Here is a 24,637-nt window from a genome sequence, read left to right as displayed (position 1 = left end):
AACAGCGAATATGCAGCAGCAACGATGTGGTTTCGCTGCAACAGCAAAATTATTTTTCTCCATATATTTTCGTCGGGGGATTTTATCTCGAATAAAATACCCCAGAAATATCTTGGCACACAGAGAAAAATTTTTTGCTGGCACAGCAAATTGTTTGTTACTAGAGTGACAGTAAAAATATTTGTTACACGGAAAAAATAATTCTATTGTTATAGCAAAATGTTGTTGCGACAAAAATTAAGAAAATTTTTTTCGTGCATATTTTTTATGTTATATGATATATATGTGTGTGTGTGTGTTTTATAAACGTAAATGTTTGTTTATCGACTAATTTACGTCTTGTTTGGACAATTTCACGAATTAATCGAATTGGCTACTCGACATGAAACTTCAGGCGAAACGCTTTGCGTAAATAAATTCAACGCGTCGTAACGGAATAAATGGAGTGAGTCTCGCATTACAATACGGCCATTGTCCGTGGACTTGGAATAAGTTTGATCGTTCATTATGCATGCTTTTACTTTCCTGTGTCTTATTTTCCACTTTCCGCCTGTGGTAACTTCTTAATAATCATCCATCTTCCGCTTTCGACCCTACGTCATTTCGCTCTGCACACAACGCTTTAGTTTCCTGCCCGCCTTTCACCTCCTTTCAACTTTCTCTCTTACATACGATGCGAATACATTAAATAAAATACGGTCAATTTTCCGACTTATTAACATTATAGAATACAACAATGCGAGCTCGCACGCGCATGTTGTTTATCCCTGATTCACAGTTCACGGCAGATTGGCAGATATTGAAAAATTGTTCGTTAACAGAAATATATTACGCAATATGTTTGTAGCAAGCCAATCTGTTACAAAATTCAGCATTGAGTCACGCAGGATTCGATGGAGTATCACATGCCCATCGATTTTCGTGTGTATTTTCAGGAAGTTACGATATTCTAAATTTCCGTATTTTCATAACGTTGCATTAACATGATTGTAAACGCGACCAAAAGCCACATATATGCAGACCAAACATTTCGTGCGCTGGGTAAAGTCGGAAATTAGCCGTTTGACGCCGAACTGACTATTCGTTCCCCTTCCCTGCTTAATTTTACAGCGACATTTCCGTATTTCGATTTTCGACTTTCCGCGTCTTCTTTTGGAAGCGGGCCATGTAAGAGTGGAAATTATAGGATACGGGCGCGTAAAATATCTAACGACCGAGTCTGACGAGATTAAACCGCGTTACTTCTCACTTTGATGACTTTCCGGATTAACCGGCTCGCGGAGGTAATCGAGTTAGCTAACAAAATATAGTTTATTTGAAACTGAACTTTGCAACGCTTGCGGGACCTGAATTTTCTCGTTGTCACGGGTATAATTGAGGGCCGCGGAATCAAATACTAATTATCGTAAATTCGTGTTTACTCACAGTATTGACGGTGCCCGGATACGACGTCAGAGTGAACAGACAGCCCGTCATGGAGGGATGCAACGCGGTGTTGTCCTGCACTGCTCGTGAAGATGTCAAGGAACATCTCACCGTAACTTCGTGGTTCCGCGACGAAGCTATCCTCCTGCCTGGAAACACAGACACCGGTGAGACGCGAAATTCGCAATTTTTCCCTCTTCTTTAATTTAAAAACTCGCATATGCGTCGATGTTAAATCTCCCGAAATCAGCTTTCGCTCGTACAGCAACATATCCGACTACCATGTGCGGATCACGTATAGTTAATTTTCCGTTTTAAATAGTATTGTTGCGTCCGACTCCCTCCCCCCGTGCGTTAATTCCGTCTATTCGCGCGAATCCATCGATTTTATATCGGTAACGCCGACGGATGTGCGGCTTACGTGCTGAAATTACGAGCATAAACGTGTCAGCGTGCGTCCCGTGCGATTAAAGCGAGCGGGGCGAATAACGCGAAATGTCGCGAAATATGATCGGACCGAATGCGTCTGATTCGAAGTTACCCGTTCGTAATCCGTGGGGCGATTTTTGAGCGCGTAAGATCTCGCGGAGGATCGGTTTATCGCGCGTTGCTTAAATTAACGATAAATCTCAGGCGCGCGCGCGCGCGCCCAGGGAAGGGAGCTCGCCGCGAAAAAGGATTAACACAATTACGGGGCTGCGAGGCGGGCGCAAAATGCTTGATCTCGCGAATGAACATCTGGCATGCGCGCGGGCGCTCGCAGATTCGCGCGCACACTCGGGCAGCACACGTACGTGCGCTAACTCGGCGGTTTAGATCGTCCTGTACACGCTCAGGCATTCATGTCCCATACATATTTATGCCGCTCGGTTGCACGTAACCGGTACCGGTGTGCGCGTAACTGTACGTACGCGTGTGCCGTTGGAATATCATGGGAAGCATCGCGTCATGTCGGGGCTTGATACGTTTGTTTCGTAACTAGGCGGGTAACATTGTGCCGTGCGAAAGCACCTGCACACCGGGGGTGCTCTACGTGTCTCCCGATGCCGCGCGGCCCGACGGTGACGACGGTGCCGCCGGTTATCGCCCACCGGTGTTCGCAGACGCGCCGCAAGAAGGATGCCACCGGGCATCCCCGTATCGAAGGCGACGTATCGACGACGACGACGACGACGGTACGCGATATCGGGGGGAAGACAAACGCGATCCCACTCGTCACGCTCGCGACGAGAGGAAGCCTCCACGGCGCTTATAGTTCGCAGCGCGAGACGCCGGCCAGACCGTCGTCTCTCCGGATGTATTCCGAGGGAATTCGGATCTCTCTTCCTTCTCCTCTCGCGTGAAAAAGTCACGAGACGCCGGCTCGACGACTGACGTTACTCTGCGAGAACGGTGAAATGCCCGGATTAAAACAGCGACCGAATCTTATCGGCCCGGGTTATGCATTTGCCAGTTAAATACGGATTATCGGCTCGGGCGCTCGTTCCCGCTTACGGGGGGATCCGTGAAAAATGCGATTCGCGGATAAGCGAAGATGAGAGAGCGCAAACTCGCCGTTAGCGGGATGAAGAAAGTTAAGAGAGACACGCGGCTCCCGGCGCGCGCGCGGTACTCGCATTGTGCGCCCCAACCGGCTGTTGAGGATATCGCATTCTGATTCGCAGTCTGACTCGGGGACATGAAGTTCCGGTTGCACAGTCGCGGAAGAACATGACGCGTTCTGTCATTGATGCGTTGCAACGATATCGAGTCTGCGAGTCTATCGTTCCTGTTAGACATCGCCGGGAAGGAGAACCGCGCTCGCGGGATCGCGTTCGCGTTGAACGCGCATCTTCTCACGCTGTTCCGGACAGATATCGTCATTAGCATCGCATTATTTGGAGCATGAAATATTCCTCGCCGACTCCGACTGGCTTAAGCGAAGCTTCCGAGTGGGCTGAAATAAGCTCTCGATGTTGTATATGTACGTACGCCCCCCCCCCTCCCCCCTCTCCACCTGGCAAATGTGTATCTGCATTCGCATTTAGAATGCGAAGGATTCATGGAGCCTTTTTATAGTTAACGGAAAACGGCAAACTTGTAGAAAAATGTCGCAAAATTGCAGCGCCAAATGCGCGAATTATTTCGTGACTTTCTCTATTTCGTGAATAATGTAACGAAAGATAATGACGTTAATGAAAAGTTCATACTCAGAGAAAGAATAGCCCATAGGAGCTAAAATCTAACTGTGGTGGCTAAGATGTATCTTCGAAATAAGAACAGCCGATGTCGTTGCTGCTGCAGCTAAATTTATAAGCTGTTTCAATTTAAGCGCTGTAGAAAAAATATTAGCTACATTATGTACAATAATAATCATATATTCCTGACTAGAAATTTGTTTTTTTTTTAACAGAAACTGCTTTTAAGGGTTAATGTGTGCTAATTTTGCTTGAAATTTCGTCGATTTACCCGAACTAGTGTTACATCATATCTGAAAAACACGCTTAAGCACCGATAGATTCGAATCCGAGATTTTTGGATCCGAGAATTTTGGATGGTCGATCACCTCAAGGCTAGACTATTTTTCGATTGATATATCTTTCTTATCGTCTACACTGAGAAAGAAAACTTATTTAATTTTAACGAATATATTTATTAAAGATTTATTACGTAGCGGTAAATATTTTTTATATTTTAAGAAGTACTGATTGTATTGTAGAAAGTATTTCTGTACATTTAAGTAAATAATTTAAAGAGGAATTATTTTTGTTAAACAAGCAAATAAATTGCTGATTAAAAAAAAAATACGTTCACAGTTGCATGCAAACAAACGGTTTTCTAAAATTGAAAGCAATTTTCTTTTCATCGGTAAATTACTTCCCAGTGTGTGTGTGTGTGTGTGTGATATAACTAGCAGAGTTAATCAATTTTGGCCGTTCGTGCAAATAATTTCAGCCAATAAAGTCGTACCCCGCAGCAAATGTATTTTACCTCTAATAGCCAACTTTCAGCAATGACGGCGAAGTTCGAACTAGCTTTTAAGATTTAGCTGCTACTCCCAAGTCATTTTCTCCGAGTGCATTCCTGGGGTTTGTCTCCGGCACGAATTCATATTAATTATTCCCAAGAAAAGATAATGGCGCGCGAAAACTCATAATGTCCCGAGCGTGATGGAGAAGAATCTTTGGCGGGTCAATCCGAAATAGTCGGACGGCTTTAGCGAGTCGGTAGACCGGGCTGCTCGATGGCTGTCCGATGGTTGAGCCAAATTGAAAATTTCACGCCTGATGGTACGCCCGTCCGTGACCCGAAGGGGTTTCATCGACAGATGCTGAGGATTTTGCATAACCCTTTGCCCCTTCGCGAACTTGAAGCGCGGGAGAAAATATTGCTGGAACCGCGTGCACGTTCACGGATTTATTATTGATATTTCCCGGCTTCTGAATTCTGAAAAGTCGAACGGTATTTCCGCTTCAGTCTGCCGCGCCATAGAAGGAACTGGAATAAATCGCATAGTCGAACATTTTCTTTAGTTTCGCGCTGCGTTGTGATGAGAGCGAAAATTCTTACTCGGCTGCAACGCGTTCGCAGCTGCACACTGAAATTTTCGTAGCTTTAATCCCCCCTACCCTCCCCCTCTCCCAGTTCGTAGACGCGTATCTCGTCACCGAAGTCGCGCATTCTTCTCGAGTACGCGTACACAAGAGAGCGGAAGCTCAAAATTCGAGAAAATACTTATTTACCTAAGGGTATGTGTAAAAAAAGAAGTCCACGTTCAGCAAAATCACGATAGTGGAAAACCCGATATTGTACTCCCTCGAAGGGAAGAGAAATCTCCCGGAGTCCCGAGAGAAAGCGCGCGCGCGAGATGCCTGAAAAACATATCGTGCGTCGAATCGGCCTGTGTGTGTGTGACCCGGGCTTTGTTCACAGGCGGAAGATTCGTGGTTACATCGCAGGGTGATCTTCATATTAGGGCCGCCAGACCAGAAGACGGCAGAGCGACGTACTCGTGTCTGACCCTGCATGCCTTAACCAGCGAGCGGAAAAGAAGCGAACCCGCCAGTCTGACAGTCACGGGTAACCGCCAGAAGCGAATAAATCTTTTTGGAGACAGGACGTCAAATTGAAAGCCGTTTTACTATCAATTTAGCCCGTCGACCGGCATTCTGTGACGGTCGGACGGATAATTTCGGGCATTCGTTCTCATCTCCTTTAATTTTGTAACCCGTTTTCGTTTTATTCGTAGAACCAACCGGTTCCTCGCCGCCGCGATTGATGCAGCGGTCCGAGATCGCTATTTCCGCCGAGAGCGGCTCCGACGTTCACCTCACGTGCTCGGCGCAAGGAAGCCCACCGCCGCAATTTACCTGGTATCGCGATGTTAATGGTTGGTTTAATTAGGGGAATGTTTACCGAATAAGCTATGTTAACGGTAGCGCCGAACAAACGACTAGTTATGCTCAAACATCGATTCCTCGATAACGCACGGATATCGTGTTATGTTTAAACGGTGTCGTCGCGCAATGAATATTATTTCGTGGAAAAGAGAAAAAATTAACAAACTACTACTACGAATAATACCTTATTGTCTTTAATGACAAAGAGGCATCGTCGTAGAGTCGCACGGAAGGAAGGGATTACACGGAGAAAACAATTTTGCTGGAGCAGCGAATTGTTTATTAATGTGATAATAAAAAGATCTGTTTGGACAGCGAAAAGATTTGTTAAGGGTATTAATTTTTGGTTGTGCCGCTAAACTAAATTTTCACATTATCCAGACAATGGCAAAACTAGACCTAGTTTTTAGCTGTGTGAACTAAAAACTAGATACAAAGACAAAACAAATTAGCCAAAACAACTAAATTTCAGTTGTATTATAATAATTTTTATCTGTAAATAGAAAAAAATAGTCTTAAATCAACGATAGATATTTTCACATATAAGCAAGAATGTTAGAATATTCCGAAAAGATTTTTATTCTTAAATCGAATGCAGGTAATACTTGTATCAATAGAAATTCAATCAAATCAAGAATGAAAATCTAAAATTATAATATTCTTGCTTATATATGAGAATATCTTTCATCGTTTGATTTGAGATTAGTTTTTTCCACGTAAGAGTCAGTCCTTTAGCCGTGTGGGAGCTAATTCTTTTTTCCGTGCAGTTTATAGAGAAAAGCTTTGCGAGACGAGCTGTGAAATGTCGGGAGTGAAATCATTTTCAACATGAATCTCGAACGTTAAAATACATTGTTGGAGTAACGTCGCGCAGTGACACGAACGGACAGTTACATGCGAATGTCTTGTCGCAGGCCACTCGATACCGGTCGAATCGTTCGGCCGTATTCAGCTTTGGGGTGATTTAATGCTAATTCGTCGCGTAGACGCGCAGGACGCTGGAAGATACGTTTGCCGGGCCAGCAATCAACTCGGCGAGCAACGAGCGGAGACGCACTTGTCGGTCACTTCAAAGCTAAACGCTCGGATTCAGCCGCGTGTGCAGGTATGAACAGATTGGTCTGATTTATGCGAACGAACGAACGGCCGGACAGTGAAGCTCCGTTATCCGCGCAAAAAGCATTCCGCTTAGGATTTAGATGCGCGATATGTAATTATAAGCACAGAAAATCTCAATTATATAACAAATTACCGAGCTTCCCGTTGATATGTATCTATATCACATCATTTAGCGAAAGCTATTTAACCAATAAGCTCGGGAAAACAATTATTAGTTATAAATCAGGCATTAAATCCACTTACACGAAATCAATATTCTAATTTTGCCGATGCGCGATGGTGTAACGGGAAATCGGGTTAAATGATAATTAATTAACGACAACATCGGTAATATTAAATCACTAATGAAACAATTACAGGCTATTATTACATGGCGATTGAATTGATTGGATTGACGTCAAACGAAAAAAATAATCAGCTTAATGGATATACAAGGGAGTAAATTTCGAAGATACGTGCTTCTTTTTTGCTTTTCACCGCGCGCCGTGAGAGAAACCGAGGGAGAAACGTGAGCTGAGAAATCGCGAGGATAAATGTGGCTCGGTCTTCCGAATGCGAGATACGGATAGATTCGCTTGTCGTCATTCGCAGGTCATTAATTCTGGCGAGACCGCCACGATGAACTGCACGGTCGAGGGATATCCGGTCGAGAGCGTTGAGTGGCTGCACGACGGTGTACCAGTATTGACCGCACAGGACACGAGGATCAGATTGTTGGCTCCCTTGGTGCTCGTGATAGGCTCCGTCGGTCGCAGGGACAAAGGGATGTATCAGTGTTTAGTGAGGAGCGACAAGGAAAACGCGCAAGCCACCGCCGAACTCAAGCTTGGAGGTCAGCGAGAGCATTATTGCTCGTTTTTTTTTCCTTGAATATACGCTACGCTCGACTCTCATTTGCTCTTTTATTTGCTTTTAACACAATCGGTTTTTAGAAATCTACGTGGAACGATCTCTATTAATTTTACTATTCTGAGCTCTCGTCTTAATCCGATTTTTTTACCTCCCAGTTTTATGATTTTATTACTTTTTTATCAGACAATCTGAGTAAATAACGTTAATTTTTAATTAACGTCAAAGCTAACCGAATCTAGTAAAATTCGAAAAGCTGGCTGTTATTCTCCTTAGTTGAAAATGTCATTAGTGAGTCGGCGAAGCAGTATTCTACCGCGATAACCAGTGAGTATTCATTCATTTTTAGAGGAAACTTCTACTGAACTTTTTTGTCTGATATTTCATTGATTTTAGCCAGTGAAAGATTCATTGCAAATCGCTGTTACTTTGCACTTCCCGTGCAAAAAATATACGCACATTTTATATGTGCATTCAATCATATGTCGTATTTGGCGTGTTCATGTGGTAGCAGTCTCTCAAGAGTTCAAGGTTTCGAGTTCAAGTCTCATCAAGATAAGCATGTTTTTCAAATACGATATAAAACACATCAATTAAATATAATTAAGAATATTAAGACATACTAATATCAAGTGATATTAATATTTAAAGCATTGAGAGAGAGAAAGAGAGATATTCGTGTTTCCCTCCTAAAGGCCCGTAATATTACTCGATATTTAGTTAAACCAAGAAGGAGCATCCTTACTTACGTTATAATTAAGAATATTTCAGATACAATCGTTGACAATATCTTAAAAGTGGAATTAAGATGATAAAAAAGAAGTAATAAATAATATATATTTTTTCACTGTTTCTGCAGTTAGATTTCTCTTATACGGAAACGGTTGCTTAGTAGACTTTTGCAGCGAGATTCTACTGATTTGTAGTGCTATTATTTATAACTACGATCACTATTGACTATTTCTCAGTGATAATATATTGACCGCATTTTAGAGTGTACATTTTAGCCTGCTCGCCTTTAGAACACCTTTGAAAACGAACTTTTAGACACGGTTCCGGAGCTACAATATACATTTATCGAGCAAGCCCTGCGACCGGGCCCGCCGGTCTCTCTGCGGTGTTCGGCTACCGGTTCACCGACACCATCCTTCACGTGGTTGCTTGATGGCGAACCACTGAGCCAAATTGCGACTGGGCACAGGTAGGTCGTACCTATATTCAGGAGAGGACGTTATACCCTACTGTCTTCTAATCAGCAACTGTACGTGCAGGTACGCAATAGGCCAATACGTGGACCAGTCCGGTGACGTGATCAGTCACTTAAACATTTCATCGGCGGGAACCGAGGACGGCGGACTGTATGCTTGCGTCGCGTCCAACACTTTGGCGACCGTCGAACACAAAGCTAGATTGAACATTTACGGTACGACCGAGTATACCCGCGGGAAGAAAATAGTTCTGCATTAAACGCGTGAATTTGCGTACTTTGCATATTACATAAAATACACAAATGCAATCGCATGTATTGAAAATCAAAGCGAGTTTTACGTATGAAAGTCCGATAAATGTCGGGCAACCAACGTGAATTCGCGGTTTTCCAGCCAAATCAATCGTGACTTTTATACGAAATAGGGCACGTTAAACATAGATTGACTAAATTTTTAGTCCATAGATCGAGAATAGCTCGCATTTATTTATATACAGAAATGCAGAAGCTTCGACAATCAGGCCGGGAAAATGTGCCGACTAAATGTGCAGAATGCGCCGACGCACGAGAGTATTAAATCGAAGTCAATAAGAAGCCCCATTTTTAGGACCTCCGTACATCCGATCGATCGCCCCGGTTCGCGCCATCGCCGGTGTCGACATCACAATAGCGTGTCCCTACTCAGGATATCCGATCACATCGGTCGAGTGGACCCGGGGTGGCGCCGAGTTGCCCTTTGACATCAGGCACCGAGTCGACAGTGAGGGCCACCTTACGATCGTCACGGTGGATCCGAATGATGCCGGCACCTACACCTGTATAGTCCGAGCGAGTTCCGGGGAGACCGCCAACAGAGACATACTTCTGACCGTTAACAGTAAGTGACGACGAAAGAAAACCGAGAAAGTCGGACGATACGGAACTGATCAGACTAGGGGCCGACGAATGGAAATATCGAGCGTTTGAAAGCAGCACCGAGACTCTCCGGCAACATTTTCAAGTTTTACAATGAATCGAAGGGACCGATGTAACACACAGTCGGCTGATTGAAGGTCACAACACTTTTCCTCGCGTGAGTTTCGCAAGGTGTCCCGTGTCAAATAGGGAAGTTTCTTTCTTTTTCAGTAATTTTCGGGAGATACGTTATCAGGATACAAAATGCGTTGAGAGATTCATCGAGGAAAAGAGTATCGCAATCTGTAATTAGCCGACGCGCAGTTGTGGAGAATATGACGACGTGAGATATGACATCCTTGCCCGTGCGTATTTTGTAGGTCCACCGGTAATGAGTCCCTTCAGCTTTCCCGCGAATTCGCAAGAAGGCAGTCGCGCTCAAGTGACGTGCAGCGTAACGTCGGGCGACCTGCCGATCCACATTTCCTGGTTGAAGGACGGCGAACCGTTGCCCTCTTCCCTTCGCGTAAGTGTTACATTAGAAGATGGCAAGCTTTATCTTTCTACGGCAGCGTGTTCGATTCTCTCGCGATATACGATATTAATATTCCGAGTAGGGACACACTTGTCCTTAGTGCCGCAAGTGAAACTGAACGAATTGAAATTTCATTTAAAAGCTATGCACATATTTTACCTACAAACCTTGCTTTGGCGATCCTCGTATTTTTCCTCGGCGTTCCACCTCGTGGAAACGAAAATACGTATTTTCTAGTAATGAAAGTCCCGCGGGGGATTTACATTTTCCGCGAATGATGTTACTCAAACAAATCCCGCGGGATGAAATTTTAAATGCGATATATGATAAGCGAACTATCGCGGTCTCAAAAATCGCGCGAAGAAATGACGTTGTTAGCTTTACTTTCGGCTTTCTCTTCCTCGGCTCGAAGGTTTTGAATTTTCTTGCGGATTTTGGTCTAATTTAGCCGTTTTTAATTAGACCGATAAGAACAGCGCGACTGTCCCGCATAGAAAATTTTCTGAGATCTGGTTGGTATTTATTCGGATTTCCCGAAAAAATAATGGATTCCGATTGGGAAAATTATAAAGAATCAGATTAGAAATGTAATATTTCAAAAGTGCGATTCTAAGTGAGAGATCCATACAGATTCCATTTGCTTTGCCAAACGTTTTCTTAAAATTTTCTTATAACTGGAATAAGAATGATATAGAATATTATCAAATTCCTAATTGATATCGCAATGTGTCACACTCATTTGAGATAAGTTTAGATAATCTGATCAGAATCTATGCTATACTTGGAAATGTTTTGAAAATTTCCTTACAGGTGATTTAATCAGGCCTAACGAAAGAAACGAAAAAATTGGGAAAATTCAATTTTGTAGGTAGGAAAATAAAAATAATTTCATTTTTTACACAAGGTTTTCAAATGTCAGAGATTGAAATGACCAGCTCGAATATTTACGCTTTTGAAGTATTTATATATACGTCAAACGCGCATGAATATTCAAATCTTTTCAGATATTCTGTTCAACATAAACACGCGAAATAGCAATCTGAAAAAGAAAAACTTTGTTGGAAATGTCGGGCGGAGAAAATGGGATCCAACTAACTAAATAAAATTGTGATTCTAAGTAAGAAATCCAATCAGATTTCATTTGTTCTGCTCAACGTTTTCTTAAAATATATTTTCCTATAATTGGGATAAGAATGGAATTTCTAATTGGTGTCTCACAATATGTCACACTTATTTGATACAAGTTTGGGTAATCTAATCAGAATCTATGCTATACCTGCGGGTATCTGGGAAATTTCCACCCGGGGTCGCCTCTTAAAATATTTCACACAAAATGTCCTCAATTGTGCCTTCGGACGTATCCTTGTCGCGCAGATCGAAGAGCGAGGCGCTGAGTTCTTCAGTCTGCTCGTCTTCAAGGAACTGTCGTCGCGACACAGCGGCAAATACACCTGCGTGGCCACGAACAGCGCCGCCAAGGTCAACCACACGGCGGAACTCTTGGTGAAAGTACCTCCTCAATGGATATTTGAGCCGCAGGACGTGGCTACCCTCCTGGGCAATCCGCTGAACGTCCATTGCGAGGCGAAAGGTTTTCCGCCGCCGCGTATCACGTGGCTGCGTGCCAGAGGCAGAACGTCCAACGACTATCAGCCGCTGGTCGATGGTTCCGATGGTAGACTCACGATATTGCCTAATGGGTCTTTGTGGACGGCTTCCGCCGGCCCGCAGGATGAGGGTTACTATCTGTGTCGGGCTAACAATGGAATCGGATCAGGACTGAGCAAAGTGATATACGTGTCCGTGCACGGTAAGAGTGCGATTAACGTTACAAATTGCGGACTAATTATTGACGATGATCTAGTGCAAGACGGACGGAGTCCTAAATGCTCCGGAATAGCGCAGATAAGATTTGCGGTCACCCGATAAAAAACTCCAAAATATTGATGACACTTTGTGGATTTATATTCTCCGAAAACATTGTCAAATCAAAGGTTGATACGTACGATTTTTGCCGTCTAATAATAAGAATGTTCGGAATCGTTCTTTCCTTTTGTCGGTGTTAATCCATTTCTAATCTCGCGCAGTTTCGCACTAACGATATCGGGAGGTTACGGGGTAAATATTCCCCGGGGAGAGCGAAATTGATGATCTCCGTCTGCGCAGAGCCGGCGAGGTTCGAGTTCCAGAGTAAGAACGTGACGATTCGCCGCGGGGAGTCCGTGACCATCGATTGCACCGTGATCGGCGACAATCCCATAGAGGTGCAATGGATGCACAACAGCGATCGGCTGGACATGAGCAATCACAGATTGAGCATCGGCGAGATTAAGACTGACAACGGCCTGAAGTCTCAACTGTCCGTCGCGAACAGCGATCGGCAAGATTCCGGAGTCTACAGGTGCACGGCGAACAATGCTTACGGAAGAAGCGAGCATCTCATTTATTTAGCGGTGCAAGGTGAGCGAAAATGAGCGCTTCGCCGGATGTCTCTCGGTTGCCGAATCCGCCTGTCGGCGAGATTTTATCGCGACGGGGAGAAAAGTTCGCTCGACTTCTTACAGAGAGGCCGGATCCACCAGCCGGACTAGAGGTAATAGAGATTGGTTCTCGATCGATACGCTTGCTGTGGAAGCGGTCCTTCGACGGGAACAGCCCCATAAGAAATTACGTGATACAATACCGCTCGCTGAGCCACGGTATGACCGACGATTGGAATCCCGTTAAAACGCACAACGTCACGTACACGCCGGGAAGCCCCAATAGCGGTAATTCTATACATCCGACCCAAAACGGTTCGTCCACATTCGCCCGGATCGATGTCGCGCGTCTGTTCGTTCCGCAACTGATATCAATTCCAGGCTTATCGCCGTTCGATACCGCGGCCGATGACCAAGAAGTAGCTCTGGTCGGCGGTCTTCATCCGGCTGTCACCTATACCTTCAGGATATTCGCCATAAACTCCATCGACGCGAGCGGACCGACGGAGCCGGTGGTGGCGAAGACGCAGGAGGAGGGTAAGTGCCTTCGCGCGACAACGCGATCGTATGACAGAAACTTCACTGCATCGTCGTAACACCGCTTCTATGTAACAGCGCCCACAGAACCGCCGCAAAACATCAAAGTGCAATCCGCCGGGCCCGGGGAACTCATGGTTAGTTGGCAGGTGAGGGTAATGCCGTTAATTTGCCGAAACGCGAGACGCCTTATGATCGGCGTCAACGTGTTAACGTTCTCTCGAGTAAATCAGGACGCGATAACCCGAGATTAAGGAGATTACAGCGTTGCAACGAACGACGAAATGACGTTTTCCAGCCACCGCCGAAGGAATCCTGCAACGGTGATCTGTTAGGATACATAGTCACGTGGTCGGAACACTCGTCGTCGACTTCGGGCGTGAATCAAAGTAAAAGCCTGACCGTGAACGGCTGGGCGACGACGAAGGTGCAACTGACCGGCTTGAGGAAGTTCACCAAGTACGACATTTCGATCCGAGCCTTCAACAGTATAGCCAGCGGACCAACCAGCTCTCCCATCGTGGGCACTACTCAGGAAGGAGGTACTTTCGAGCGGGCGAAAGCAAAGAGGCACACCTGAAACTTCCTTCGTCTCTTTGCAGTGCCGGAAACGCCGCCGACTCAAGTGACGTGTGCCCCGTTATCTTCGCAGAGCGTCAAGGTGTCCTGGATCGCACCGCCGCTTCACCAGCACGGTGGGATTATCATAGGATACAAAGTCTATTACAGGCCGGTGCCTACCGATAACAGTGAGTCGCTCATGAACAAGCGCTTTAGGCGAGGACGAAGAAGCGAGACGTCGAAGTTCCGCTTGTTTTTCCAGTGGACATCTCGACGGTCGGCGAGGTGAAGAAGACCTCCAGCATGGAGACCTACTTGCACACGTTGTACAAGTACACGAATTACTCCATCAAGGTGTTGGCCTACACGAAAGCGGGCGACGGAGCGCTCAGCCCACCGATTTTCTGCATGACGGAAGAGGACGGTGAGATACTCGATTTCATCTGACTTCCGGGTTTGGTGCCGCGTCCTTCGCGAATTTTCTCCCGACGTTTCGTGAACGCACGCACACCCGAACTACAGATTTCGTATTCATTTCGTGAATAATCGCAGGTCTCTCCTCTCCTTGAAGAAGTGAGTTGATTAAGCGCGCACGAAACGTCGGAAACAAATCCACGCAGCACCGGCCGGGAAGCCGGATCAAACGTATTCGATTTGAGATGCTTTCTCGCAGGCGGATAAATTTCCAAGAGGAACGATTCGACCGCAACTCTTTTTATAGTTCCTGGCCCGCCCGCTGGTATCAAAGCGCTCGCGTTAACGGCGGAGAGCATATTAGTTTCGTGGTTGCCGCCGTTGCAGCCTAACGGGAACGTCTCGAAATACACGGTGTACAGCAGAGAAGCCGGCTCGAAAAATCACAACGCGTACACAATGCACGAGCCGCCGTTGTCGCCCACGGACACCCTCACGATGGAATTACGGGACCTGGTGGAGAGGTAGACGCGATTATCTCGACGTATCGTGAGGCATTACTCGCTTCTTCGCCGCTGAATTTCTCTATCGAACGTTGATCTTTCAGGCAGTTGTACGAATTCTGGGTGTCGGCGACGACCAGCGTCGGAGAAGGGGAGCAAACCATTATAGTTACGCAGACGACGAATACCAGAGGTGATTGCGGGTCACGTGTTCGAGAGATATCGGATCCGAGTGAAAGTTATTCGAATTTCGAAGTCTAGCTGACGTATCGCGCGTATACTTTGCCGAACAGTATAATTCCGATACTTTATGCGTTCCCCTCGCGCAATCATTTCGTTGAATTTCTTCGTGTAATTGTGAGAACTCGTTCCGCAGCTCCCGCCAGAGTGGCGTCGTTCTCGCAAGTACTGAGGAGGGCTGTGAAGTCGTCGGTCATGCTATCGTGTCTGGTAGTGGGGAATCCCACGCCGCGACCAATCTGGACATATAGAAACGGTCAGATCTCCACCAGCAGGCATTACGAGATTACACACGACGGACATCTCAATATACGCGGTAAGTAATATATTAACACTAGAAACGCCGATGGTGGCCGTTTTGGCTTTGTTGATCTTGAAAATTGCTGTAAAATCTACAAATATCTGTGTCGGTTAAGAGTTTTTCCCTGGCCTTTTGTCATTTTAAATGTGAATATAATCTCAAGTAATGCGAATGGTATGAAAATAACTCGTCGGTTAATCGGAAAATGAGAAAACAGAAGCCGAATTGGCATCTATGGCGGTTCTAGTATTGATCGATCAAGCGCGAGATAAGGAATTGGACGGGAAATTATCACCGTCGCTAACTTCTCTCCGATCATTTCTTTTCCTCCAGGATTGGAACAATCGGTCACGGGAAATTACACTTGCTCGGCCAGCAATCTGTTCGGCGACGATTCCATCACGTATTCGTTGGTCGTCGTAATGCCGCCCAAAGCACCGTCATTGGAGCTACAATATACGACGACCAACAGTATCCGATTCCGATGGAATCATCCTGACAATGGCGGTGCTACTATACAAGGTAATCACGAGGAAGCCACTATGCGTGAGACGCGTGTAACGGGGATCTCTTTGTATCAGGATACGTGTTAAGCTACAAGAGGGATCAGGGAGGTTGGGAAGAAATAACCTTGTCTCCCGAGCAGACGGAGTTCGTGCTCTCCGGACTGAAGTGTGGTTCGTCCTATTTGGCGCATTTGACGGCGCACAATCGCGTCGACACGGGCGACCCGAGTCCGCTGATCAGCGCAACAACGAAAGGCACCGGTAAATCAAACCACACCTGAACCAACTGCAGAATATCCTCCGTAAAACTCGCCTAAATCGGTGAAGTCGGATTTCTCGCTGTCGAAAAATGCAGCTTATTCATATTTAATATAGCTGGTTTACGTTCGAATCTGCTAATTTCAGCGCCTCTACTGCCCAAGGAAAGAGATATCATCTCGGCGAACGGCACGTCGGTGAAACTGAACTTATTATCTTGGCCTAACGGGGGGTGTCCCATTCAATATTACACCGTGGAATATCGCCGACGGATCAGTACGGAGCCGTGGATCCTGGTGGCCAGCCGAGCGACCGAGAATCTCATTATCCGCGACTTGAAAACGGCGTCGTGGTACAGCCTGCGTTTGACCGCGCACAACGATGCGGGCTCGACTCAGACGCAAATGGAATTCGCCACGACGACGCTGAGCGGAGTCAGTATCGGTCCGCCTAACGATCTGATAATGGAGGACGATGTCAAGAAGACCGTGCCTAATCACAAAGTTCTGTACGTCGTCGTGCCGTTAATCTGCGCGATCGTGTTGGTCGTTTCCGCGGTTATTCTGGGATACGTCATGCTCAAACGTAGCGGCAGGTAAAGCACGATTCCTTTTCTTCGAGATCTCGAGAATTTCCCGACGCTCTCGGACTTTTCATTAATCGTGACTCGAACGTCGCTCTCGAAAGAGCGAGTTACCTAGGGGAAATGCTGCCGGGACAGCAACAGCAACAACAGACGGGATTGGGAATGGTTCAGCAACAACAGCATCAGCAGCAGCATCACCACTTGTCGAGCTGCATGTCGACCGTGCAACTGAAATCGACCGCTGAGCGCGACAACAGACGCAATCATCAGGTTTATACCAGCTCACCCGTGAAGCAGGAGAACCACAAAACGACCGATCACGGATCGGGTACGCGGACGATGCGGTTCGGCAAATTGCTTTTCCCGCAGACACAACTCAACGATCGCTTCGTCATCTTTCGCAGAGATGTACGAGATAAGTCCGTACGCCACGTTCAGCGTTCCCGGGAGAGAAAACCGCTCGGTGACGACGGCGACGCTCGATTACACGATGCAGTTCAAGACGTTCGGCCACTTGGAGAACGAGGATATCAACACTATCGACTACGAGAGATCCAGCGTGGAGTTCGAGAGGTAATTGGCTTCCTCCTGCGCCGCCGCTTGACTCGCCCCACGTCCGACTTCTACTTCCTCGCTTTTCCCACCTTCGCTTTTCTTCTCTTCTCTTCCTCTTTCTGGTATTCTTTCACACGCAGGTCGAAAACACCAAGGTGGCACAAGCAACGCTACTTCCCGAGCATCGCGGAAGCCGAGAGCAAGCTGCGATCGAGTCGACAGGGCTCCGGGAGCGACACGTCCGGGAGTCCCTGCGGCGAATGCGCCGGGCCTAGTTATAGGGTGCCAGTAAAGCCTTGTAGAGGTATAATCCCTACTCTTCTTCTCTTTTCTCTCTTTCTGTAGATCGATACGGAAAGGATCGTCGAGGAAGATCGAGCAAACGGGCCGTATAGACGAATGTAACCGACGATTCGTTACAGATGTATTTTCGCGAGGAGTGGAATCGAGTACGGAGTCCAACAACGAAGGCTCGCCCTCACTCGCGAGACGACGAAGCCGACAGCCGAGCCGGTCTACTCGCAGGTAGCCAAGGTTTGTTTGTTTCCACATAGCACTCAGTCTTGATTATTCGGTACCGATCTCATCGGTCTTTCACAACGGCGCGAGAAAGGAGTGCAACGATGCCGACCACGGTAATCTGCGTTTCTTTTTTCACGGAACGTAATACAGCTTCTACTAATCGCCGGAAGAAATATTCGGGAGGATATTCATTAAATTCGCATCTTTGCCCTTCGTTCTAAAAGCCTGATATTCAATACGACGATGGATATTAAGCAGACGTTTTAAAATACGTGCTATTACATATAAAAGAATCACACGACCATTTTTCTCGTATCTGAAAGACTTTTGAGCGAACTTCTATAATTGAATGAAAGAATTTGCGTAATTACACATGTGAAATGTATATAATCTGACTTTATGATATCTTGTCCAGATGACATCAAAGATGTACAAAGATGACATCGAAGTATTGGGTTGTCCGATAAATTCGTGCGGATTCTCGCGAAAAGTTCAAGGCCGACACTTTTATAGTCGGGCGTGGCTTTACTCAGTAATGTACCGGTCGTTTTTCAGTGGCAGAGAATCACCGAACGAAAAAAACAAAAAAAAAAACGAATAAAACGTTGTGTCTGAGACATAGAGATATCGGCTCTGAGTTCGTCGTGAAAAATGCGCGCGAAGTTATCGAACGACTCAATATAATTTTAAGAGATTCCCGCTACTTGGAGATCCGATTGAATGAAAATTGCGTTCTGTCGATTCCTTAATTCAGGCGGCAGCGTCGCGACGAAAGGTCTCGCGATTCGAGCGAGAGGAGACGTAGCGAGACCACCGCCATCGATTACCTATCATACTTTAGCGACCACCCTTTCTGATTCGGCCGACATATCCTCTAATCTGTTTGGCAGTTCGGTGGAGGACATGACGCTATTGCCGCCAAGCGGGTTCAGCGACAGCCGTGAATTGAGCGACGTGGAGTGCGACCGTGATCGTGATCGCGAACGCGATCGTGAGTGGCAGAGTTTGTCGGCCGGAACCCGTCACGGCGGCAGCCTGGGTAGACTACCGATCGAGGCCGTCGAATCTATGCTCGCTAGGTATCGACACGAGTCTCCGTAGACCAGGCATGTCAAACACCAAGCGGCTGAGGCCGACACCGGAGAAATTTTACGTCTTGCCCGTATACAGAACGCGCTAGGCGTCGCGCGCCGTCGCTCCACAGCGATAGCCGAACGGGGCGAAATGTTGGTTGTTTGCATCATTCTCGGCGGCATCACGAACACGGCACACATTCGGGTCAGACCAGTGTAACACTCTGAAAAGTAGCGTATTTTTAGGAAATAATTTCGCAAAAATTTCGCATCTTTCTTGTCATCGTGCGTTAACGAACTTATTTTCACGTTTTTGCCTCTTTTCTTTTTGATTTTTTAGGTTCACCCTTCGATGACACGTGTCTACTGAAAGTTTCAGTTAATTGTTATATTATATATTTCAATTAATTATGCTTCGAGTTATCTATTCCGCGGAATGGTAAAACGTGGCCCCGAGAAAAGGATTTCGCGTTTAAAGCTTTGAGAGAATTTCTTGAGACATAACATACAAAGTTTGCAACTTACGTCTAATCGACTATTCCTGCCCCGTGCGTTAAACCTTCAGTTTCTTTGCACAATTCATTAGGGGCAGCTAATTCTTCCCTTCTCACCTGTCTTACTTTCTTTGTGATTCGGGATATGCGCAAGTTCGCGATGTCGAACCGTTGCTTATTTTTGTTGCTTGTGAATGCCTAGCTTTACGGCCCGATTATTATTTTCATTAGTTGGAACATTTGCAAGATGAAACGGTAATCCATCATTAAAAATGGCAGGTATTTTGATTATTTTTGGACCGCGGCATTCATGTTTAGGAGCAAACATCCAAACAGTGGAGTCGTAACTTTCATTACTGTTCTGAATATCCGTGTTGCTGCCAAGTTTGCTATTACCTTTCACAAGTTAAACAGATCGTAGGAATATTTGCATTGAGTCCGTCTATTGGCGCGCGGCGTGAGCCATATTTCCGTGCTACTACTTGCTTATGTTACCGCTTGCTTCAAAGTCGCATATCATAGTATTCATCAGGAATTTCATCATGAAACTTTAGATGCATATTTTTAAGATTATAAGGTCATGAAAGGTGTGAAAAAAATTCGATATTTTCGAATTGTTACGTTGGTCTAACCCTTCAATTCAAAATTTGGGCTTTGATCGTGAACATAGTTAATAAAAAATTTAAGCTAAATAAAGAGCGATGAAGAGAGCTTGGAGCGTTCTGTATAAAATTGAGATATCGTCAATTTGTAAGAAATGATTCAGTTTTCTCTCTTTCGACTTCGAAACGTTTGAAAATTAATCGATACTTCATGTACCTTTGACAAGAGATCGTCTGTTGCAGATATCAGCAAAGGAAGGAGCAAGAAAGGCAAGAGTTCACTATACACGTATGATCGAGATTCGCTGGTTCGACTTGGTATCTTCGCCGGACGATATAATATTGTTTAGGAAGAGACGGGGAATCATTTCTCCTCGGGATCATCCGTCGTTGGCGGAAATTTTACGGGATCTTAACGGAGATGGTAGTTCAATGTATCGTAAGGGACAATTCAACCGATCGACGACGGAGAATGACAAAGGACTCGCAGAGAGTTCTGTTCGGAGAGGTGTTAACTACAGACCTGCGTTGCGCAAAATACTGCCGTTATTATACATAAAAGAAAAACATGGCCTTCGTACGTAACCCTGTATGTACTACCGCAAACGAAACAGCGCGCCGAATGGCGGGAGAAAAGAATGCCAAACCTCTCGCTTGCCGGCACACATACGCACACACGCATACATACACACACACACACGCGATTAATCGAGAAACAACGGAAAACACTGCGACGACTAACTGCGCGTTTTTGATAGCATTTATTCTTTCTATCGCCAAATTACGATTGTATTGTATTATTATACGAAACGTGATAAAGCGATAAAGGAAGTCTGATTGACCGATCCATTACTTTCGCGACGACCAATTACTGATATACAGGGTGAACGCCAACTACCGCAACGAGTATCTCCGCTTCACTTACTGCGATTTACTTATTAACGAGCCATTCTATGTGCGAATGTAGAAATGACCAATTTATCGGGAAACGAGTATTACATTTTAAAAGATTTTAAGAGCGTCGCAGCGTCCGCGGCGTTACGTGTTACCCCTCGTAAAATAGGTCAATTAATTGAGAGAGGAAGCGCACAGGGCATATAATATTCGATGAAACTCTCCATCTCGGACATCGAACGTTGATTTCGAAATGTTGCTTTCTTCGAAGTAACGTTTGAGATATATGCATACATTTATCGTGAAAAAGTGCAATACGATTCGATGACGCTGATTTTGAAAATTAACCTTCGACGACTGATTAGTTTCTTTTCTAATAGTGCCAATTCTAACGAAACTGTATAGTATTAAGAACGTCACGGGGAAGATTTGGAACAAGAAGGACTGTACATGTGATCCTTCATGGCCCAAAACCGAGAAGCCGAGCGCTCTTAAGCGCTGCCATTAAATTAGTATCTACGGGCCGATCATTCGAACGAGCGACTAGCGCCTTAATTGTGTAAATAAATCTAAAATGGCTCCTCAACGGATGACATTTATCGGTGTGATCGTGAAATACGCTATTGATTATGGGATATCACTCACGCGGAGACAGGAACCATAATATATCCGCAGGCAGGGCCGAGATTCGTAGAGCAATCGTAGAGCGATCGATGAAACTGTAGAGCTCCATTCCTCCCGTCGGGAATCCAGCGCCTCGTTTTCTTTTCTCGAAGATCTCCTCGGCGACATGAGACTGACGTTAACCGAGTACGCTTATGTTAACTTCTGCCAAAGAAAGTAAATCATCAGCCGTTCTGTCGAGCCGACACTTCCGATCGTGCCGGAACGGAGGCACGCGATACGCGCGCCCGACATTTTTCCTCCCGCTTTCGCTTCTCGTTTTTTTTTTTCTCTTTTTAAATAAAGAGAGACAAGACTCGAAAGACTCACTTAGTATTATCTCATGACTGTTTTCATTAAGGTGTTATTGATGCGGATAAGTCTCGTAGGTATTTTATGGAAATTCACAACGTGCGTCTTCTATTTGCTTTACCAGCGAGTTATCGCGTAGATATGATATGTATATAAACGAGATGGTCGGAAGGCGAGATCCTTCGAGATTGGCGTATTCGGGAACGTTTATTTCGGAGAACGAGAAAATATACGCGAGAAAATGTGGCGAAATTAATTGCGGCCGGAGTCGTAACATCATACCGCGAGAAAATAGACGGATCGGAAAGGAATCAAAGAGGAAATAGTGTTTGGTAAAATTGGATTTCCTGCCTACAAAATTCAGGAAATGGAGATAAATAATCGTTGATTCCTCGTAATTCATCTATTTTCCGTGAGATAAGACCGTTTGAACAATTCGATCAAATATACAAAGCGAAATTATATTGGGGGAAGAGAGAGAGAGAGAGAGAGAGAGAGAGAAAGAGAGAGAGAGAGAGAGAGTACCGTGCGTATGCTTAAATCTGTCGCGTACCCGCCACCGTAAGAGCAAAACTGTTCGTTTAACAGTCGGAATAAATGCGAGATATATTGTCATTTTGAGAAGTGGAAATATGTGTAAATGTTTTAATTCGTCGCGCCAGTGAAACCGTCAAACGAAGACTGTTCGAATAATTAGAGCAAATGCGGAATGAAATGAAAATTATTTACGACGAAAAGTCAGTAAAGACGCCATTTTGAACATTTCGATAATTCTGGAATTTGTATATGCCAAGGGAACGGTCTCCACCGAGACATATGTATACATTCACTGACAAAAAAGGAAATAAAAAGGAAGAAATACGGTATGGTAGAATTTTGATATTAACGCTGATTTCGCAAAACCGATAAAGGGCCGCGTTGATTTCTTCGGAGATCTGATTCTCCGTATTATCTTTGTGTGTGTCCATCTCTCTTTAACCAATCCGCCTAGCTTCTCTCCTTCTCTCTCCCTTTCCCTCAGAGACTTTATCTGGATTTCCTGAGATTCTCAATACCGTATGCATAAAGGTTAATAATATGATATGATGGAAATACCTATTTGCGTAAGGAGCTCGAAGATTTGGGACGGAAAGGTGAGGATTTTCGGAGAATTCGCGGATGAAACCGACGACTGAAGGAAAGACCCGCCATTGTACGGCCGGACGCGCGGTTACTACAGAACTAAGTTCAAATATATCCCCTCCGTCCTTCGAGCTTCGACCAATCCGATTTGGTGTTTAGAAACGGTGGCGGCTCATAGCGGAGACTTCGGAACTATACTTTGGGGTGATAGTCGAGTCGTTAGACCCGATAAAATGCGACTAAAACGGGCTGCCTGGTGCCATCTAGAAGAATCAAACATCAATTCGTCGGTCGTATATCGTCCATCCTTGTTCAGCTTCTTGACGTCTATTTCAACGACGCGCATGGCTGTCATTCCACCGAAGCTCGTTCGGAAGGTTCACTTATAGAAAATTGCATTCGGGAAGTAATAAAAGCCGTTCGACCGTTAGAAACGCCCGAGAGCCGGATTTCCGTTCGTATTAATCGCGCACGATTGCACGACGCCGTAACGTGAATTGTGATTTGATCATTAATTGTGCCCTTGGCGCGTACAGTCGGCCGCTAGTTGTCGGAGTAATTTGTGAAATAAACGTGTGCCAGAGTTCAAGTATCTCATTATGTGCGCGAAAATGGCCTTTCAACATCAGCCGGGCACTGCGATGGAATGCCTAAGCGTACGCATTCTTAAATTACGTTATATAATTGTCAAGTCGTGATACACACACATACACACCCATTGTTGTCAAAAGAACATTGCATATTGATTTGATTATAGATACCAATCACATTACACAAGGAAACAGAAATTAACGAGAATGGCGAGGAAATAATGAAATGTGGTTTCAAAATAGGCGGCGGGATCGATCAAGACTTTACAAAAAGTCCTCAGGGTTACACGGACAATGTGAGAAATATGATGTATAATATCTAATAAATATGCTTTCACATATGCATAGACCTATTTATATTTCTTAAATCTAACATAAGAGCTTATAAATTTGAATCTCTTGCAGGGTATATACGTGACAGAAGTGCATGAAGGATCACCAGCAGCAAAAAGCGGTCTTAGAATGCACGACAAAATCTTACAATGCAATGGATATGACTTCACTATGGTGACTCATAAGAAAGCTGTTTCTTATATAAGAAAACATCCAGTATTAAATCTTTTAGTAGCCCGTAAAGGTGTCACCAGTACTTAAAGATATACCAAAAGAAATTCTGTTCTTGGAGAAATATTTATTTCATATATCTTTTTTTTTTTTAACAAGATTTGCCTATTCAATCTATTTTCTGCCAAATATTATTACAGTAAATACTAGCAACTTCTATCTGATCATTAACACGCATAGAAGTTAGTTTAGTATGAGATATCGTTGAATTATGAGACATTTGAAATAGTTGCTCTATTTGTCTCAAAACTGAAGCAGAAGTCACTACTCTAACTTGATTATAAAGATACTGTTTAGTATCTTTATGAAGAAGTCTATAAAAGAAGAGATGCCAAAGCATAATAAAGTTGCATTTACTTACATATACCTTTGACTGTGAAGACATGGGTTGTTGATATTCCTATTTTTCAATGAGGATACTGTGGAAAAATGATATCTGTCAAATTTAATTT

The 24,637-nt window shown here is 44.9% G+C and overlaps 2 protein-coding genes across 2 annotated transcripts in view; both read left to right on the top strand.

The window, feature by feature from the left end:
- The window catches only part of LOC106741521 (Down syndrome cell adhesion molecule-like protein Dscam2), a 105,509-nt gene extending 82,744 nt beyond the window's left edge, over nt 1–22,765 (top strand). The window contains 29 exon segments of the mRNA XM_014613639.1: nt 1,428–1,592; nt 5,338–5,484; nt 5,654–5,794; nt 6,719–6,909; nt 7,515–7,755; nt 8,820–8,989; nt 8,991–9,195; nt 9,587–9,856; nt 10,254–10,399; nt 11,783–12,218; nt 12,575–12,868; nt 12,973–13,203; nt 13,270–13,425; nt 13,504–13,574; nt 13,724–13,967; nt 14,028–14,174; nt 14,249–14,410; nt 14,708–14,924; nt 15,008–15,096; nt 15,280–15,459; nt 15,778–15,966; nt 16,026–16,211; nt 16,356–16,803; nt 16,896–17,122; nt 17,199–17,367; nt 17,490–17,653; nt 17,772–17,874; nt 18,762–18,950; nt 20,284–22,765. Of these exon segments, the coding sequence (XP_014469125.1) occupies nt 1,428–1,592; nt 5,338–5,484; nt 5,654–5,794; nt 6,719–6,909; nt 7,515–7,755; nt 8,820–8,989; nt 8,991–9,195; nt 9,587–9,856; nt 10,254–10,399; nt 11,783–12,218; nt 12,575–12,868; nt 12,973–13,203; nt 13,270–13,425; nt 13,504–13,574; nt 13,724–13,967; nt 14,028–14,174; nt 14,249–14,410; nt 14,708–14,924; nt 15,008–15,096; nt 15,280–15,459; nt 15,778–15,966; nt 16,026–16,211; nt 16,356–16,803; nt 16,896–17,122; nt 17,199–17,367; nt 17,490–17,653; nt 17,772–17,874; nt 18,762–18,950; nt 20,284–20,335 (5,630 nt within the window). The 3' untranslated portion in view covers nt 20,336–22,765.
- A 551-nt stretch (nt 22,766–23,316) lies between these two features.
- LOC106741306 (uncharacterized protein C45G9.7) lies at nt 23,317–24,631 on the top strand. Its single transcript, XM_014613126.1, has 3 exons — nt 23,317–23,687; nt 23,789–23,917; nt 24,027–24,631. The coding sequence occupies exons 1-3, from the start codon at nt 23,631–23,633 to the stop codon at nt 24,213–24,215; spliced, it is 375 nt and encodes a 124-aa protein (XP_014468612.1). The 5' UTR covers nt 23,317–23,630; the 3' UTR covers nt 24,216–24,631.
- Nucleotides 24,632–24,637: the final 6 nt, after the last annotated feature.

The sequence above is a fragment of the Dinoponera quadriceps genome, unplaced genomic scaffold, assembly GCF_001313825.1.
Source record: "Dinoponera quadriceps isolate SergipeBrazil2010 unplaced genomic scaffold, ASM131382v1 scaffold405, whole genome shotgun sequence".
In the NCBI taxonomy this organism is placed as follows: Eukaryota; Metazoa; Arthropoda; class Insecta; order Hymenoptera; family Formicidae; genus Dinoponera; species Dinoponera quadriceps.
Note: the sequence above shows the minus strand (reverse complement) of the source record. Positions and strands in the feature narration are given on the sequence as shown.